Consider the following 18,590-nt stretch of genomic DNA (forward strand, 5'->3'; position numbering starts at 1 on the left):
ACTGACGAGCCGAGTAAAAAAAGAAAAAAAAAGGAAAAAAAGTAGGCTATACCGCACCGTCTGAGTTATATTTGCGTTATAGGTGTACATATCTTGAATATTATAATTACACGTCTTCAGATGAATTCAAACTTTACTTCCTGTCAAAAAGAATCTAATGAATTCTTGCATGAGGATTTTACCGAGAGCAAGAGCCCCGACATCCTCCTCGGAGCTCAGCCCCAACTTTACACAAGCTCCGATGTCTTTTTCCCCCCTCATACACTCTCACTTCATTCAGATCATTTTCACAGGGCTTCATTTCAAGTTGGCACAAAAAAAAGGGAAGAATCCCTTTGCTGGAAATACTTAAGATTTATGTTTAAATTTTCATGGAATCTTTGAGAACATTGAGGAGCAATTTCACATTTGCACTGACATCTAATTTCTCAAGTAGAGTCTGAAAGCACAAATTGCCAAGGATTCCCTATGTGCCCAATTATCCTGCATCAATTTCCTTGACCCTGCGGAATGCTGGTAAATTAATCATACCACTTTTTTTTTTTTTTTTTTACTCCCCCCCTTTTTTTTGGACGCTCTCTCGTGAAATACATATGCACACGTTTGATAAACTAATCATACTTGGTCGGTTATACTCACAAAAAATGATTCAGTTCTGGAAGCAGGATGAGAGTTAACAGCAAGGCCCGGGGAATAGATAGAGCTGATAAAACACACACACACAGCCACGTATACACAAACCACACACACACACACGGAAAAAAACACAAACACGAAATGACAGAAAGCTGTCAGTGAACTTTTGTACGTTTTTTTTCCCATTATGTACATATTTGCAGGAAAAATTCTAATAAATTCATAAATTAATAAGACAGATTTAATTGAATAAATCATTGTGGGTGAACTTTTATCAGTAACACTGCTGGTTTTGGTTCATTGTCTGCTGTATTTATAGAAGGGGTTTGTTTTTTTTAACAGTTTTGATACTATATTCTCATATTAACCTCATGGAAACTGAAAAAGATACATGGCCTGAGAAAAAAAATAACACATAACATCTGACATCTCGCCAATATCAATTCTGCTGTCATATATATTGAACAGCACCGTTAACAGCCTAAGTATCTGAATCATCTTCAATCATCAACTGTCTAACACCGTATTTACCACACTGCCTTCCTTACCTGTTGATCCGACATGATGGCTGCAGGCTCATCTGGTGTTTTTGGAGCAACAGTGTCCTCTGGTGGAAACAGGACAACAAACAGAGGCATACAAGTCAATACAAACATGGAAACAGGGACACCTACAGTACAGTATCAGTGTAAAATAAATATATCACAGAAAATATACTCACCTCTTTTGGGAAGTCTGAAGAGAAGACGGGATATTCTAGAAATGTCAAACAGTAAACTTTTAAGGTGTATACTGCCCTACAAAGCCAAACAGCAGTAACTACATTTATGATCGAAATTTAGTTATAACTAAAAATGAACTCCTTGATGTCTGTTTTATCTTGTGACAAAGTTTTAGATTTCAGTTTTTCAGTCATAATGTAAAAAATTGCAGTAACTACAAAATCCAACTGAAAACTAAAGCTAAACTTTGACTGTGATACAGTGTAGTCTTGTATTTCTTCATTGTGTTGAATAGTGAAGACAAGAATAATAGAAATTACTTGGAAAGTTTATGTTATAGGGAAATTATTATCCAGATAGGGATTAAGTAAAAGAAAAAGTGAGATCAAATTATATTAAGACTAAAATATAACATTCAATTATAACATTAGTCTAAAATTCAAAAATCTTTGAATATAGATGTTAAACACTTTTAAAACAACATTTTCGTTACTGCACTCTGTTTCTGCATTACTAATAAAACTGTTTACAGCGAAACCAGAGTGCAGTAACTACATTTTTGGGGTCAAAGGTCAAATAAACCGTCATGATTTTTTGCCAGTTAAAAAGTTTAAAGTCTGTTAACATTATTTAACTGGCCAGCCAAATGGGTTATAGGTAGGTCAGTGATATGACACTTATCTCTACATGTATTGATGATGTAATATTTCTGCTAAAAAATCATAAAGTATATTTGACCTTTGACCCTTAAAATGTAGTTACTGCACTCTGGTCTTGCATTGGTGTAAACGGTTCTTTTAGTAATGTTGTCTTCTTATTTCTTCTTATTATTATTTTATATATATATATATATATATATATATATATATATATATATATATATATATGACCGCGGTAAGTGCAATTATTGCAGTCTGCTTTGGTTTTGAGTTGGATTTTGTAGTTACTGCAATTTTTATATATCATTATTTCTCTGAATTAAAGCAAAATTGAAATCTAAAACTTTGTCACAAGATAAAACAGACATCAAGGAATTCATTTTTAGTTACAAATCAATTTCGTCCAAAAATGTAGTTACTGAGGTTAGGCTTTGTAGGGCGCTACAGTACAGTATCAAAATATCAAAATCTCAGAAAATGTTCTCAGCTCTTTTGGAAAGTCTGTGGAGAAGACGGGATATTCTAAAAATGTCAAATAATAACCTTTAAAGGTGTACAGAGAGAGCATTTCAAGCACAAATGTATACAAATAAGAATCATACAAGGCAAAATGCAATTCCCTTCAGAAATGCACGTGTCGTGCATGTAACTTTATACCTCATGCTGCGTTTACAAGATAAAAGACAAAAAATACTATTTTGTTTAGCTAACACGTCAAACCGAAATGAGTACTTAGTATCTGACAATTAAATATGAAGCTACGAGTTATCTTATTTTAGTTCAGCTAATTAAATTCAGCTGCGCGGATTAAAAAAAACAAACGCGCGTTAATTAGCGAACTGCGTCACGACGTCACTACTTCAGAAATTCATTTGACTTATTTATATAGGTGTAACCGTAGATACAGTAGTGTTCAAAATAATAGTAGTCCAATGTGACTAACCAGATTAATCCAGGTTTTTAGTATATATACACTAGTAAACGAGCAAAATCTTGGTTCCAAACCAACAACATTGATGTTATGGAGTGGCCAGCCCAATCCCCGGACCTTAATCCAATTGAGAATTTGTGGGGTGACATAAAAAATGCTGTTTCAAAGCAAAAATGCCCAAAAAATAATCTTAAAAAAAAAAAAAAAAAAATGCTGTTTCTGAAGCAAAACCAAGAAATGTAAATTAATTGTGAAATGTTGTTAAATAATCTTGAAGTGGAATAACAGCTGAAAGGTGCCACAAATTGGTTGACCCCATGCCACACAGATGTGAAGAAGTTATAAAAAACTGTGGTCATACAACTAAATATTAGTTTAGTGATTCACAGGATTGCTAAATTCTAGAAACAAAAGTTTGTACAAAATAGTTTCGAGTTTGTAAAGTCAACGGCAGACACTGCTATAATTTTGAACACACCCGTTTCAACAAATTGCCCAATTGCACAGCCTTTAGAGCTGCATATCACGAATGCTGGGTCTTGTTGGTTTTCTGAGAATCTACTGCACCTACGGGTACCTTGTTTACCATGTAGCAATAAAAAATAAACTAAAAACCTGAATTAATCTGATTAGTCACATTGGACTGCTATTATTTTGAACACTACTGTATGAGAGGACTGACTGCCTTAATATTAATTTCATCGCTTCATGAAATGCAAGAAATTATCTGGTTTTAAGATACTACTGGTAAGAATACATGTTATGATAAGATTATGTTTATGTGGAGTAAGTCAAATATATCAGTAAAAAATAGTAAAAACGTTTTATTTTACTTATTAACTTTATGCTAAAAGCAATGTTTTTCACAAGGTAACTGTTTTTGTGGAACGCATTTCTGTGCGGATGCACATGCAAAATCACCTTCAAAATAAAAGCACTGCGGTTGTATTAATTGCTAATTTCTGGGTAACCTCACACGGGCCGGACAGGGACAGCCAAGGGGCCGGATGTGGCCCCCGGGCCGCCTAATGCCCAGGTCTGTATTAGACACTTGTTAATTCTCTTTCCATGTTTTCTATTGAGCTGTAAACCAACAACACAGTTTAGGAGGTTGGACTGACTTTTCAATCTGCAAACATCTGAAAGTGTCCAGTCCCCAAAAACAAACTCCACCTTCACTGCACATAATGAAAAAAAACACTGTGGTGGTGCTGCATTTCCACAGAGGTAGTGGCTTACATTCAGCAGCAACAGCAGAAAGGAAAGAATAGAGAAAAAAAAAGCAAAACTCAGAATTGTAGTGCAAAACATTGAAGACGATCTTTATTGTTCACAGTTAAACACAAGCCACTGCTTTAAGAACTTCCTTTTTTGCCATTTTATCCCAGATTCTCCAGCTCTGGTCAGAGTCCTGGTTTCTTCAGTTTGTGCTGATTGTACCTTCTGTCTTGGTTTGCGGTAGTTACTACGGTTGGCATTTAAAGTGGATTGTTGAACATGCTTTAGATAGCGAGGCAAAAGGAAGTGACAGCAGGAGTTCCCGGTGGACAACAGGATTTAGACGACTTTCAATACCGGAGTTTACTTCTAATACTCAGAGAAAAAAAAAAAACAAGGTAAGTCCCTGTTTGTCAAAACCTGCAGAAGGAAACCTGATTGGACAAGATGTTTTGGGTTGTTTCCTAGGCTCTACCAGCTGAATGTACACGCAACATGAGAAACAACACTTGTGTTTAAAGATATTTGAATTCAGCCAGAACACAAATGTTTGCATGGCACTTCAAAGTGATCAGCTGGTCGTCTTAAACAGAAAAAAAAAAAAAGAGGATTTTTTTTTTTTTATAGCTTGGGCTTGTGTCACTTGCCAGGTCTGATTCAAATTTGGGATATGTTCTTGTGAGCGAGCACCCTTCATGGCTGAATAAATAAAAAAATAAAAGGTACAACAGAATGTGGAATTCTTAAAAATGCATACAATTTCCTCAGTTTTTTAAATTTCATACACTTTCCTCATGGCATCTTTGCTGAAATACGAGAACCAACATGACTGCACATTCGCACACATTCTTACCTTATTTTGGAAAGAAACTCAATGGAGTGTTGTATGGAAATGTTTTTTTTTTCAATTCAGTCTACTCCATTTTTTCCTCAGAACAAAATCTCTACATACTGATCACCTCCACTCAACATGCACTCCTCTGATATGAAATACATCTTTTTCGGTCCGTGGTCAAAGCCAAGATATTCCTAACAGTAGTGATGTGCCAATGAAGCCTCATTAACCATTTTCTTTATTTTCTGAGTCCTCTAGATGGTGCTCTCTGTTCAAGAAAGGGCTGAAATCACTCTCATTTACCATTTCTTGAGCCCTTTTCTTTAAACCAAGCTCGCCATCTAGTGGGCTCAGAAGATAAGGGGAAATGGTTCATGAGGCTTCATTGGCACATCACTAGCTAACAGATGATCGGGACAAATGTAACGTCTCATGCTCCTCATGGTGTTTTTGAATAATGTGATTGGGTTTTATTTGATTTTACAGGGTCAGTGTTTTTTTTATATGTTAGCTTTAGATAGTTTAAGTGTTATTTGTCAATTTTTTTAAAATATTTTTTTTTCTGCAGACAACACAATAGACGTAAAAGGAACTTTTACGGGAAAAAGTCCCCATTAAGGCAAGGTCACATGAGTGAAATTGAGAATTTTGAATATTCCTGTTTATTTTCATCCTACAAGAACAAAGTGGCGAATCGTTACATTGCATGGAGTTCCACTTTGGTGAACTTTGACTGGTGATAACACCTTTAATTATTATTATTATCCTGAAACCTCACTGAAAATGTTTTTCTATTTCTTCATTGTAAGAAAGGACAAGTTGCTGCTGAGGCTTTTTTTTTTTTTTTTTAAATGTGATCTTTCACTGCCGTGAGCACCACAACCAACATTCAATTCATACTCATCGTGTTGGTTGTGGAGGACAAAATCTCAGAGACAGATATTTCAGAAATTAGACCAGTTATTAAAGCTAAATTATTGGAGGCAGGCAGGATTTTTGTAGTTTGGGTGAACGAACCATTTAAACCGTCAGCTAACTTTGATCACAGTTAGCATCTCTGTCTAGTAACCAAATTCCTCAGAATAGCATCTCCACTGGTAACAACACTTCCCAGTAGAAGGATGACTCAGTATAAAAAGAAAAGGGCAAAAAAAAAAAAAAACATAGTGGGAAATCCTGTTGTCCACTCAGAGGAATGGAACAAATAACACTGAATTCCTCTTTTGCTGATTTGTAGCTTCTTCTCCATCGATAAACTTCAGTCTCTCAGCCTCCGCCCTGCGTCCCGGCTCAGTCCTGTGTCTCTAACTGTGCTCGTGATGTGTTTCGTTGTAGTCCATGATCTTTAGCTGCTGCTGCCGGGGGGGGCGCCCTGAACCCAGCTGACCCCGCCCGCCACCTGACGCCGCCCCGGCCTTCCTGCGAGGGCTTTCCTGGCTGGAGGCCCGCTGCTTGGGCTCAGAGGGGGGCTCCTTGGTGGGCACAGTGAGAGGAATGGCGGGGGCGTGGGCCGGGGCAGGGGGCGGGGGCTGAGTTGGAATGGGGGGCGGCGCGGGGCCGGCCGGGGCGATATAACCCGGGCAGGGCGGCTCCACGCACAGCTCAGTCTTCAGGCCGTGGGCGAGGCCGGCCAGCCGCGTCGGAGGTTGCTCTTCGTCACACTGGCTCTCGCTCTTGTTGCGGAACAGCTCGCGAGCCCTCATGCCCAGGAAGCTCTTGGCGCTGGGGTAGGAGCCCACGGTGATCGGCGCGGCGTCCGAGGGGGGCAGCGGCGTGAGCGAGTTGCCGTAGGGACAGGACAGGGAGGGCTCCACCAGCAGGGGCGGGGCCAGGTCCTGGCTGCCGTTGATGGAGTTGGCCGTCGTCTTGGAAGAGTTGCTCGCCTTTGGTTGCCGTGGCGATAAAGTGCTGCCGTTGCCTCGAGGGGAGTCGTGTGTCGGTCGACCGTCCACGCCCTCGTTGGGGTGAGTTTTACTTGGTCCATCTGGCACCAGGACACTGTGGAGGACAAAATATTCACACGTAAAGAAAAACAACTCAAATACAGTAAAACTAAACACAAGCTGGAATTTGATGCAAACACTGGCGGTCGATGTAAAAAGGTGAACCACCGTCTGTTCTTTTTAAGAAAGCTGCAGAGCTTTAATGTAGACAGGACTCTAATGAAAAATGCTTTATTGAGTCTGTACTTTCCTTTAATGTTATCTGTTGGTTTGGATCTCGGTCTTAAAAACTAAAACAAACTGGATAAAATGGTCAGGCTGTGCTGTGTAATAACTGTTGTTTGCCTTAAAAATCTGCATCAGCTCTGACTCTATTAACAACTTGCATGCTGAGTTCCAGCTGCGTCCTTCAGGGTGAAGGTTTAGTCTCCCTAAATGCAGCACCAACAGGTCCAGGTTCTCTTTCATCCCAACTGCTATTGTCATTGAAGGTATATGCTGTGAGTTCTAAAAAAAATCGGTATTAGCCAAAATCGGAATCGGCAGGTCAGGCTTTTTAAAAATCAGTGATCGGCCAGAAAATTGCAATCGGTGCACCCCCACTACAAAGAGAAGCAAAACGACCACAAAAAACCACAAGAGACACAAAACAACAACAACGAGGCACAAACTATCTGAAAAGACACACAAAATAACTGCAAAAAGGGGCAAAACAACCACAGAGGCAAAAAAAAAAAACACGAGACACCAAACAACAACAAGGAGACGCAAAGCAACTACAAAGATACACAAAATAAGTACAAAAGGGGCAAAAATACCCACAAAGAGACAAAAAATAACAAGCTACAAAACTACAAAGTGCTGAACGATCAAAAGAACTTTGAGCAATTGTGATCATTTTTACTTTATGATCATGTTATATGTTTAAGCCTGTAGAATATGATTTGAAGGCTGTTACATCTCTGCAGCACCAAATTTTGTAATGTGTAATGGACACTAAATTAACCAAACTTAAAGCCCATAATAGAAGCAAAATGACCACAGAGAGACACAAAAACAAACACAAGAGACACAAAAAGACAATAAGGAGATGCAAAGCAACTGCAAAGACAAACAAAATAACTCCAAAAATGGGCAAAACAACCACAAAGAGGCAAAAAACCCACAAGACACAAAACATCTACAAGGAGACACAAAGCAACTGCAAAGATACACAAAACAACAGTACAGTAAGGGCAAAAATAGCCACAAAGATACACAAAATAACTACAAAGTCAGGGCTGAATGATCCGGAAAACTATCCTCTTGCAATCATTTTGACCTTTTTTGCATCATTTTCTCATTTTTATTTTATGATCATGGTGTGTGTATTTTTACCAATCTTTGCTTTGTTAAGCCTGTAGAATACGATTTGGAGGCCGTTTCATCTCTGCAGCTCCAAATTTCATAATGTGTACTGGACACTAAATTAACCAAACCTGAAGTTCATAATCGAAGAAAAAACCTTCGGGGTCACAGGATGATTAATAAGATCAAATATAAAGGGAAAAATGTTGCTAGAATTTCTTTCTTTTTTCTCCGAACTGCTTTTATTAAATACAGTAATAGTGGACAGTTTTACAAAAAGTAAAAAAAACAAACAAAAAAGGTGAAAAAAGGTAAATAATGGAGTATAGTATCGCAGTGTAACCTTAATATAATACAATGCAAACTGAACAGCTACACTGAAGAGTACTGAGCCTGACCTGGAGTCGCCATGAGTGTGTGGGTCAGCTCTGCCCCCTGGTGGTGAACTGGTGGCGGTGCCAGCAGGAGCCTCCATCTCCACTCTGCTGTAGAGCTGCAGGAGTTCAGTCTGCAGCAGCTGAGTGATTCTCCTCTGAGCCTGATACCTGCTGTCTGAGGCCTGCAGCTCCGCCCTACACACACACACACACACACACACACACACACACACACACACACAGGATGGGGGATGGGGAATAGGGAAAGAGAAAAGAAGTACAATTGAAAGAAAGTAAAGGAAACAAATGCAGAGAGAAGACATGAGATGAGACGGATACAAAGGCTGGATAAAAGAGAAAAAGAAAGTGCATCTGATCTGCTTGTTCAGCTTATTTACGTCCTACTGATTAAGATGCTGCTGTTCTGATACTGAGATATCAAAAAATGCATGGACATTGTTTTCAGTTTAACTAAAAAGTATGTTGGCCCTGAGAGCTCACAGCGCTGCAAAGAAACAAAGAAAACACATGCAAATACACAAAACACAAGCAAATTGAGAAAATGTCTTCATCAATTTGACAACACAAGCGCAGCGTTTAGAAAATGCGCTGCAAAGACCACAAGACAACAGAAGTGTTTCTAGAGGACACTTCAAAGTGATGCACACGTCTGGACACCCTTGTGATATTATCACGTTATTTCAAGATAATGATAATTTCATGTTTTAACGTGATATATAGTGTTAGCCTGCTAGTCCGTATCAATCACATTGCAGTTAAATCAAATAAATGAGTGATACATGTTTAAATTGGTCTTTCTCAACGGCACCGGTCTTGGTCTTGCAACCCGCTAACGCTAGCATGACATCAATCGCGGCTAACATTTGCATGCTACGATCGGCCGCTAACATTAGCATTCCAACGATCGCCGGCTAACGTTAGTGGCTATCGATCGGCCGCTAATGTTAGCACGCTACGATCGTTATAACGTGAAATTATCATTATCTTGAAATAACGTGATAATATTATAAGCATGTCCAGACACGTGCATCACTTTTAAGTGTCCTCTGGAAACATTTATGTTGTATTGTGGTCTTTGCAGCCTGTTTTCTAAATGCCACGCTTGTGTTGTTAAATTGATGAAGATGTTTTCTCAGTTTGCTTGTGTTTTGTGTATTTGCATGTGTTTTCTTAAGTTGCAGCGCTGTGAGCTCTCAGGGCCACCGTACAAAGTGATGATCGCTGATATCAAAAAGAACTACAATAAGAGTCTCTTTTCTTTCCGATCCATCCTCATTTTAAAGCTTTCATTCTCACTTTGCTTGACATTTCACGTCCTCGAGGAACTTCTTCTGCTCTGCGATGAGGTGTTCCTTCTTGGAGAGGTGCGTCTCCAGCTCGGCGACTCTCTGCTGTGCTGCCTCCAGTTTCTGACACTGCAGCAGCAGACTCTGCCTCAGCGTCTCCACCTCTTTCCCATAAGACACCTTCAGCATCTGGGCCTCCTGGATGGTGGTGGTGGTGTGTCGTTGTCCAAACAAACACAAAGAGTAGAAGGAACAAAAAAAAAAATTAGTGGGGGGGAAAAAGACACAAAGTATCATTCATACTTTGGGTAACTATGACCACAACATAAATGATGTCACAGTGAAGCTAAAAACACTTCATAGGGACAGTTTGACTTGGACCCCAACAAACCCAGTTAGCATCTCTTTTTTCACCTCAGTAGGTCGTCTCCGCAGCTCTCTGCAACTATTACACACACAGACAGACAGACGGACAAACACACACTTCCTTGCAGCGTACCTTCGTGTTATCGGTGCCTGCGTGGTGTAACTCCTGCATGGACAGCTTATGTGCCTCCCCGAGGAGCAGCAGCTGCTTGTTCAGGAAGCTCATCTGCTGCTGGGTGCTCTCACTGTTGCTCAGCTGAAGGACACAAGAGACAAACAATGACGACGGAGGGCAAAACAGCAATTATGCTACAAATTAAAACCTGTCCAGAAGTATCTGGGAACGCATCAACAATAGGAATGACAGAATCAGTCATTAATGAGCTCATGAGTGCACTGAAGATTCAAGAACTTCACTTTGTGGGCAACTTGAAAGAGAAATATTACACTGTGAGAAATAAATCCCCAGGCTCTGATATCACAGGAAATTAAACTAGGGCTGGGCGATATGGACCAAAATCATATCCCGATATATTTAGGCTAAATATGGATATACGATATATATCCCAATATATTTATCACAAATTGAGAGCAAATGTTCAGTCAAAGTCAAATATGACATGTCACGAGTTGTCACATGTTTTATTGAAACATATTTAAGTGAACATAAATACTGTATAACAACAGAACCTTTTTTTTTTAATTTTTTTTAGATCAAAGCCCCATAGTGTGCACATTTAAATAAAAAAATATCTTAAATAAAAATAGCCTAAGAAATAAAATAGGTCAATCTTTTTGTGAAATAAATATATTTATATGAGAAAAAAATAATGAACATTACAAAATAACTAAATATGACAAACCGTAGTAAGGGCAGCATTTATATATATATATAAAATGAACTACAGGTGTGTCTCAATAAATTAGAATATGATGAAAAAGTCAATTTCCAGTAGTTCAAGTCAAACAGCCCCAACCAAGTATTGAGTCATATAGATGGACACATTTTCTAGAGGCCAACATTTCCATATTAAACATTATTTTTAAAATCGGTCTTTTGTAATATTACATTTTTTTGAGACACTGAATTTTAGGTCTTCATTAAATGTAAGCCATAATCATTATAATTAGACGAAATTAAATAAATGAAGACATGAAATGTTTCATTCTGTGTGTAATGGATCTATATAATGTGTTATTTCCACTTTTTGAATTGAATTACTGACATAAATAAAATTTTCTATCATATTGTAATTTATTGAGACACACTTGTATATCGATATAAGCGATATGTTCTAATTCCATATCACATTTAAAAACATATCAATATATTTTTTATATCGATATATCGCCCAGACCTATATTAAACCATATTTTTCGTGTCTGAATATCATAAATAGGGACCAATACTGAACTAAAACCCTGTTTCCTAAATCAACCGGCCAATCCTTTTCCCGTTTGTCAGGATTTGGGTTCAGTCTGGGTCAGAGGAGGGAAACAGACCTCAGACAAACCCCAGGAGGCAGAAAAACACCCAGACCCCCCGCGCCGATGACCCAAAAATAGAGAGAGGGAGAGACAACATCTCCACGGCAACCGAGCCTTTGGGACAGTCAGCAGTCTACAGAGAGGTGGCAGGACGAGGACGGGGGCATGTGAAGTCTGACCCAACTGTTTGCCAGCCTGCTCACTTTCCTGCCCAATTTTCTCCATTTAGAAAGGCAGAAGGAGCATTTTTGTTTACAATTTTACTTTGGATGAGCTGGAAGGGCAGCGGCCAAATAAACTCGCTGAGTCAACACAAAGCAGTTAGTCTTTAGTAGCAAAATACTGAGTGGAAAGTGCCCATACGGGTTTGTTAGCAGAGACGTGTTTATCTTATCTGTGATTGAACACCTGCCCAGACATGAAGGATAAAAATTTAGAAGACATCCTTCTTCTTGGCAGAACGTCACAGAAAAAAATATCAGAGGCAAGTTTCACTCATGGCTCATATTTCTCATCAATTCCATTTACTTTGAGTAATAATATGCCAATTATTTATCGGCAACTTATTTAACCTGATTAAGTTTAAAAAAAAAGGTTTTATATTTCAAAAAATGATGAAATGAAATGAAACTAATGAAAGTAAAAAATACTTTTAATGCAGTATGTTACCATACCCAATTAGAAAACAGACACTCCCAATGTTTCTTGTATTAAACTATATATATATATATATATATATATATATATACACACACAGCGCTGGAAAAAAATCAGGAGACCACTGCAAAATGATCAGTTTGGCTGGTTTTTACTATTTATAGGTATGCGTTTGTAAAATGAAACAAAAATGTTCATTTTACTCAAAGTGCTGACAACATTTCTCTCACATTTGAAGTTAAAATATTGCCATTTAGAGCATTTTTTGGCAGAAAATGACAACTGGTCAAAATAACAAAAAAAAAAAGATGCAGTGTTTTCAGAACTCGAATCATGCAAAAAAAACCAACACGTTCATATTTGGGCTGGGCAATATATCGATATATCTAAGCCAGCCATTGACCGCTTTTTCAGACTGCATTCTCCTCCCCTTTTACTATCTATTAGTACGTTTACATGACACTTGAAAAAAATTAATTATTGCTTTAACCGACTATAACTGGACAACTAAAGTGCATGTAAACATGTTAGTCCAACTGATGTCGGAGTTCTCCAACTCCAATTAAGACACCCAGATAAATCGACTGGAACTGGATTTTCGCCACCGTGTATGACAAGACAATGCATGTGCACATGCACAAGTCTGATTAGACACCAAAATCAAATTTTAAGCGTAAGTCGATTAAACTGTACATGTAAAAACACTGACTGACTATTGTACCTCATACAACCACAAACATTCTTTTTTCCCCACTTAATAAAATTGCTTTTCTTGCCTCCGTTTAAATAACAAACCCCTTAAGCTAATCAGTTAGTCTGACTCGCCGCCTGCCATTGACAGCTTTTTCAGACTGAATTCTCCTCCCCTTCCACTATCTATTATAAACGGCTGCGGTCGCTGCATCCTGAGCTTAGCCCCGCCCAAGACGACTGTGATGGGTTTAAAGAAACACAAACAAGTCAGGACGTTTTTTTTTCTTCTTAACCCTCTGATCTATATCTTAAACTGACTTTTAATAATATTTTGTCCCCAGCCTGGAACTGAGAACATAATAAGCTCAATCAGACTATGACCCAGGTGTTTCTTTACCTTGATAGTCATCTGGTTGAGCAGGTGACCAGTGTGGCAGACCTTGTTGTTGGCCCTCTGAAGCTCCGCCTCCAGCTCATCCATCCTTTTCTGACACTCCTGCAACTTGCTCTGGAGACACAAAAAAACACCACCAGATGAATCAATCTTATAAACTACGACTTGTGTGTCTGAATCCTTGTGTATCTCTTAAACCAGCGTGAGTGTGTATGTACCTGCAGCTCCTGGTTCTTGGTGTAGTAGTCGTCTCGGCCCTGCTGCAGCTGTCGGATCTGACTGTGCAGCCTGGTCACCACCGTCTCCCGGTCATCCCACAGCTGCCTGTACCGCTGCTGCTCCACCTGCAGACTCTCCCTCAGAGACACGATGTCCACGCTCTGCAGGTTCAGCTGGTCCTTCTACACACACACACACACACGCACGCACACACACACACAAGTTAAGTCCAAAGTGTACAGTTTCTAAACGTCTGTTGGAAAGAATAGATGTTTTAAGACATTTTGCAGCAGTTTGTGCAGCCCAGCTGGTCTTTTAGTGAGGGCAGGGATGAATACACAGACATCTTTTTCCCACAAAACTCAATTACTGTGCAACATTTTCAGCTGATTTCTGCATGAATGTGTCTGTGTTCAGCCGCTTTGTTTACATTTCATTCCAGAGGACAAAACAGCCTTCTTCTCTGTAAGCATCACTTGTTGGAAACAGATCCGTCTTAGTCACTCTCGGCTGCAAACAAAACTTCGCTTTGACAGCTGGAGTTATGAATAAAAATGCTACAAATGCCCCAGTGAGCAGTGGATATCTCTGAACAATATAGATGTGTTCCCAACATGCCCGCTGGTTGTTGAGGGATCAAACCTGTGAGCCTTCAGTTACAGAACAGACATTTAATTGTCCTGTGGTGCTGCATCTCAGTTAACAAATCTGCATCAGAGTTATTGCTTATCATAGTTTAGTTATTGGTACATTAATGTAGATTTGCCACACAAATTTTATTTTTTTTACTGTATTTCGCAAGTTTCTTACACGTTTGCAGTTCTTTACTGGATTGTTGTAATATTACAGGAATGCTACTTGTAAAATATTTAAAAAATGGTAAACTTTTTTAAGTACATCTGATTCTACTGTAAACCACTGAGAAACCTTTTGTAAGAAATTTTGGTAACGCTTTATAATAAGGTCCTTAATAACCAATAATTAACAAGTAATAAGGCATTGTTCTCGCTTTAGATCCGGTAGTTGCAAAAAGCATAGTTCACTTATAATAGATGAGCGATAAAGTATATTTTAATATCAATAAGCAAACAAAATAAGATTAATAAAGGCATGGCAAAGACATAATGGGTGGGTCATGGGTGTTTGTAATGCCATTATTAACACTTATAAACACACATTAAGCTTATAAACACACAATAATGTTAATAAGCATCTTCCAAGGACTTACAAGGGCCTTATTACTTGTTAATTAATGGTTATTGCAAGGACCTTAATATAAAGTGTTACCGAATTTTTTTTTAGGGTTAAACCATATTTGCACCTGACTATTATAAATTCATATTAAACAGTGACTTTTGTAGATTTTTTGTTCTTTTTTTGTAGATTGTATATGTTATAAAGGGTAGAAGAAAATATGTATTCAATGCTCTTGGATTTTTGCTATGAGCTGTATCATGTTCATGATAATCACCCATTACCCTTTTTTTTGTTTATTTTCTTTTTTTCCCTCTCTGGTACTTAACAGGGCTAATCTGCGATAATGAGCACATGCAAACTTGCCATAGCGTTGTTCTGCTCCTCCAGTGCGGTGGCGTTGATGATGCGTCGGAGGAGGCGGCGGTTGCGGACGGCGTGCTGCTCCCTCTTGTAGCGCTCGTACAGCAGCTGGTTGTGCAGCAGGAGCAGCTGGCTGCGCAGCGTGTGAAGCTCGTCCAGCGGCGCCGAGCCTGGGGAGGCCGTGGTAATAATCATATAATTAACACGGTCACACTCCTGATACACATACACACTAGTGGAAATGAGCTTAATTATTATTCAGGCGTGGAACACCAGAATAGCACAGGTAATGTAATGAGAATATAATAGAAAAAAAACTGTGATTTTGCCAGAAAGGCTGATGGATTTCTGGTGTAAATGTTCACTAAACTATATAGAGATGTTTCTGACTTTACAAAGGGGACGTTTGCTGATTGTCATTATCATTGTTTTGATCCAGATTAGATTGAGAAAACAACAAATTTAAAGGATTATGCAAAGATTAGAGGTGTTGATCAGCGTATCGGCCCCACAATACAATTTTATCCCGATACTCGAGTCACGATACCATATTATTGCGTTTTTAAGCATTTTGTGATATGGTGAGTATTGTGATACAATATTAAATCCAATCAAGAATTGTTTTGTCAAATAAGAGAAAATTCTCAGTCTTTTCATCTCACTTCAGTCTTTTTATTTCCAACTCACAGACTGACCAACAAAGTATTCAGTCAAACTGAACTCAACTGATATCAAACATGTATGGACGACAACAACTGCAGCATTTTATCAAACTTTCCTCAACTTAAAGCTTCACTGCTGGTTTTTTTTTTTAAATGAAACATTAAAAAAAGCTTAAATTTTCAATGTTATGTCCACAACTTCCCGACACGATATCCTGACCACTTGGTGCCTACAGATTCCTTAGATCTTCTAGAGGTTTTTATAAGCATTTTCTATCTGCTTTGTGTAGCAGAGTGGTTCTTCAAGCCAGTTAGAGAGATTTACAACTGTAAAATGCAATTGGCTACAGCAATTTATTGAAATTTAAGTGATATATGTGTTCAAATACAAATCACAAGTCAAAACAGCACTAAATTTGGATGAATTATAAAAGGTATAAGTTCTTTTTGGTGAGCTGAGCCAAATGATCAGGCTCACTAAAAAGAGACCAAATTCCCATCACTATCACACTGGTCTTTTAAGAGGAAACAAGAGAGATGCAGTGTGCTCAACTCCTGGTTTCTTCTCAGAAAAAAAATGTAATGTAATTTCTGGAGCTGCACTTAAACTAATCACTTGTTCTTTTGGCTCATGGTCCAACGTCAACAACTAACAAACAGATACAGAGGACTCATCTTTGAGGGTTTTATTCATCCACATTCACCTGACAACATTTTATCACCAGGTCTCTTGATTTGAACCAGTGACTGGAAGATAACTCCACCAAGCAGACTTTAACCCATAAGAACCTATGGTGACACCCGTGTAACACTTTAAATCCTCTAGAATCTCACATATTCAGCTTTATGCTTCACCTTAAATTAAATCCCTAAGCGTTGTATACTCAACACCCTGGTGTGGTGGTCATGTGACTTTGACAAGAAGTGACTTCTCCAAAATGACTGGAAACAGAATTGTGAAGAAGTAGCTAATTTCAAGAAGCGTATTTTTTATTACGAAGTTTAAACCCTTTTAACAATTCTAATCCGTTTATAGGGTGTCCTGTGTTGCATTTAACTTGTTCTGACCATATTTTCTGAACAAATTAAAGTCACAATTTTTATATATGTTATGGAGATGCAAACAAAAAGGCAAATGGTTATTTGTTTTTATTTATTATTAATTTGTTACTTAAAAACAAATCTGAAAAATAACTAGTTGTTAAATAGCACTATTAATGTCATAATTTTTATATATGTTGTGGAGATGCAAAGAAAAAGGCAAATTTGTGTCGCTATAAGCAGAAAATGTGTCTAGTATTTTTATTTTAAAATAAGAAATATTACGCCCATTGTAATGTATATGTCACATCACAGATCTTTGACATTTAGGGGTAGTATTTTCTTTTTTTAAAACATCATAAATGTATTCTATGTGGTTCACTTGGTCTGTGGTATATCCCCCATATTTTTCCTTTTAGGATTACTGGGTCTGGGTTCTTATGGGTTAAGGCTGCTCTTTACCTGGTTAATCACAATATTAATATTTAGTAAATGTGAACAATATCGTACTATTTAGGTTTATTTAATCCCTCCCACAGGCCAACATAACTCTGGGTACAGAGCTTCACTTGTTAGCATGATCCAAAGGGTAGAGAGCAAAGAAACAACTTCTCTTAAAGTTCCCGTGAGAATTTGAACGTGCACAGTGCTCCGAGAGGAAACATCAGGCAGCTGCAAACGCTGAGTCGAGCTTTGTTTTACATGCAGTCCTAATGACGAGCTCCTATCAGTCAACCAGGGGAGATGATTCAATTCCAAAGTTGTAATTACAAGCTGGCAGAGAGTTTCAACAAAAACACAGTGTTTTTATTTGTCTGGAGCTGCAGCTGGAGGAGATTAGATTCCTGCTCTGGTTAACTAAATGAATAAATAAATAGAAGGGTGAAGAAATGTTAAAGTGGCTAACTTTTGAATTTCTGAGTGGATCAGGTTCTCTGCATGACTGTGGGAACTTTGTGCGTTTCGATAAACTTTCCGCTGAACAAATTCCCTGTCTGGCTGGGTAACATTTTAACATGCTGTTCATGTCTGGGAGCTCGTGACGAATCACTAGTCATGCCTGAATAACGCTCCATCTGCACTCTTTATAATAGCTTCTTTTATCAGTGTACGGCAGTGTTAGTGCTGCGAGTGTTTTACCTCCAAAGTGCGTCCAGTCAGCTGACTTACTTGGCAAAGGTAATCTGTAAAAGGAGAGAACGAAAAAACATTTTAGACAGAATGATTTTTCTCTGGGATGTTTCTCTCTGAAGTAATTCATGTCAGTCAGGATGCCCAATGATAGGATCAGTTTCAAAAGAGTAAACAGAAGCAAGAGTTTCTTTGTTGGGAATGTGGAGGGAAGAACAATTACTCTGTTGCCAAATTCACCCACATTTCATTCATGTTGGTTGACATCCAAAACAAACCTAGTTTTATCGGTTTACCACAACTACTGTGGGAAAGTCAAAAGAACACTGCAGTGTCTGAGGTCACAGACTGAACTACACTGAGACACAACTTAAACAAACTGTAAGAAGATTTCAGGTTAACATGCA

At 38.4% G+C, this 18,590-nt stretch overlaps 1 protein-coding gene across 2 annotated transcripts in view; it reads right to left on the reverse strand.

Annotated features, from left to right (window-relative positions):
- Positions 1–4,243: 4,243 nt before the first annotated feature.
- tsc1b (TSC complex subunit 1b) overlaps positions 4,244–18,590 on the reverse strand; it is a 48,674-nt gene continuing 34,327 nt past the window's right edge. For both annotated transcript variants that reach the window (XM_059358434.1, XM_059358433.1), the window contains exons 15-22: positions 18,193–18,236; positions 15,353–15,519; positions 13,792–13,974; positions 13,577–13,687; positions 10,475–10,597; positions 9,986–10,173; positions 8,690–8,863; positions 4,244–6,999 (exon numbers count right to left, since the gene is read on the reverse strand). In XM_059358434.1, coding sequence (XP_059214417.1) covers positions 6,306–6,999; positions 8,690–8,863; positions 9,986–10,173; positions 10,475–10,597; positions 13,577–13,687; positions 13,792–13,974; positions 15,353–15,519; positions 18,193–18,236 — 1,684 coding nt within the window. In that variant the 3' untranslated portion in view covers positions 4,244–6,305. The remainder of the gene's footprint in view (positions 7,000–8,689; positions 8,864–9,985; positions 10,174–10,474; positions 10,598–13,576; positions 13,688–13,791; positions 13,975–15,352; positions 15,520–18,192; positions 18,237–18,590) is intronic.

This window comes from Centropristis striata, chromosome 19 (assembly GCF_030273125.1).
Source record: "Centropristis striata isolate RG_2023a ecotype Rhode Island chromosome 19, C.striata_1.0, whole genome shotgun sequence".
Lineage (NCBI taxonomy): Eukaryota > Metazoa > Chordata > Actinopteri > Perciformes > Serranidae > Centropristis > Centropristis striata.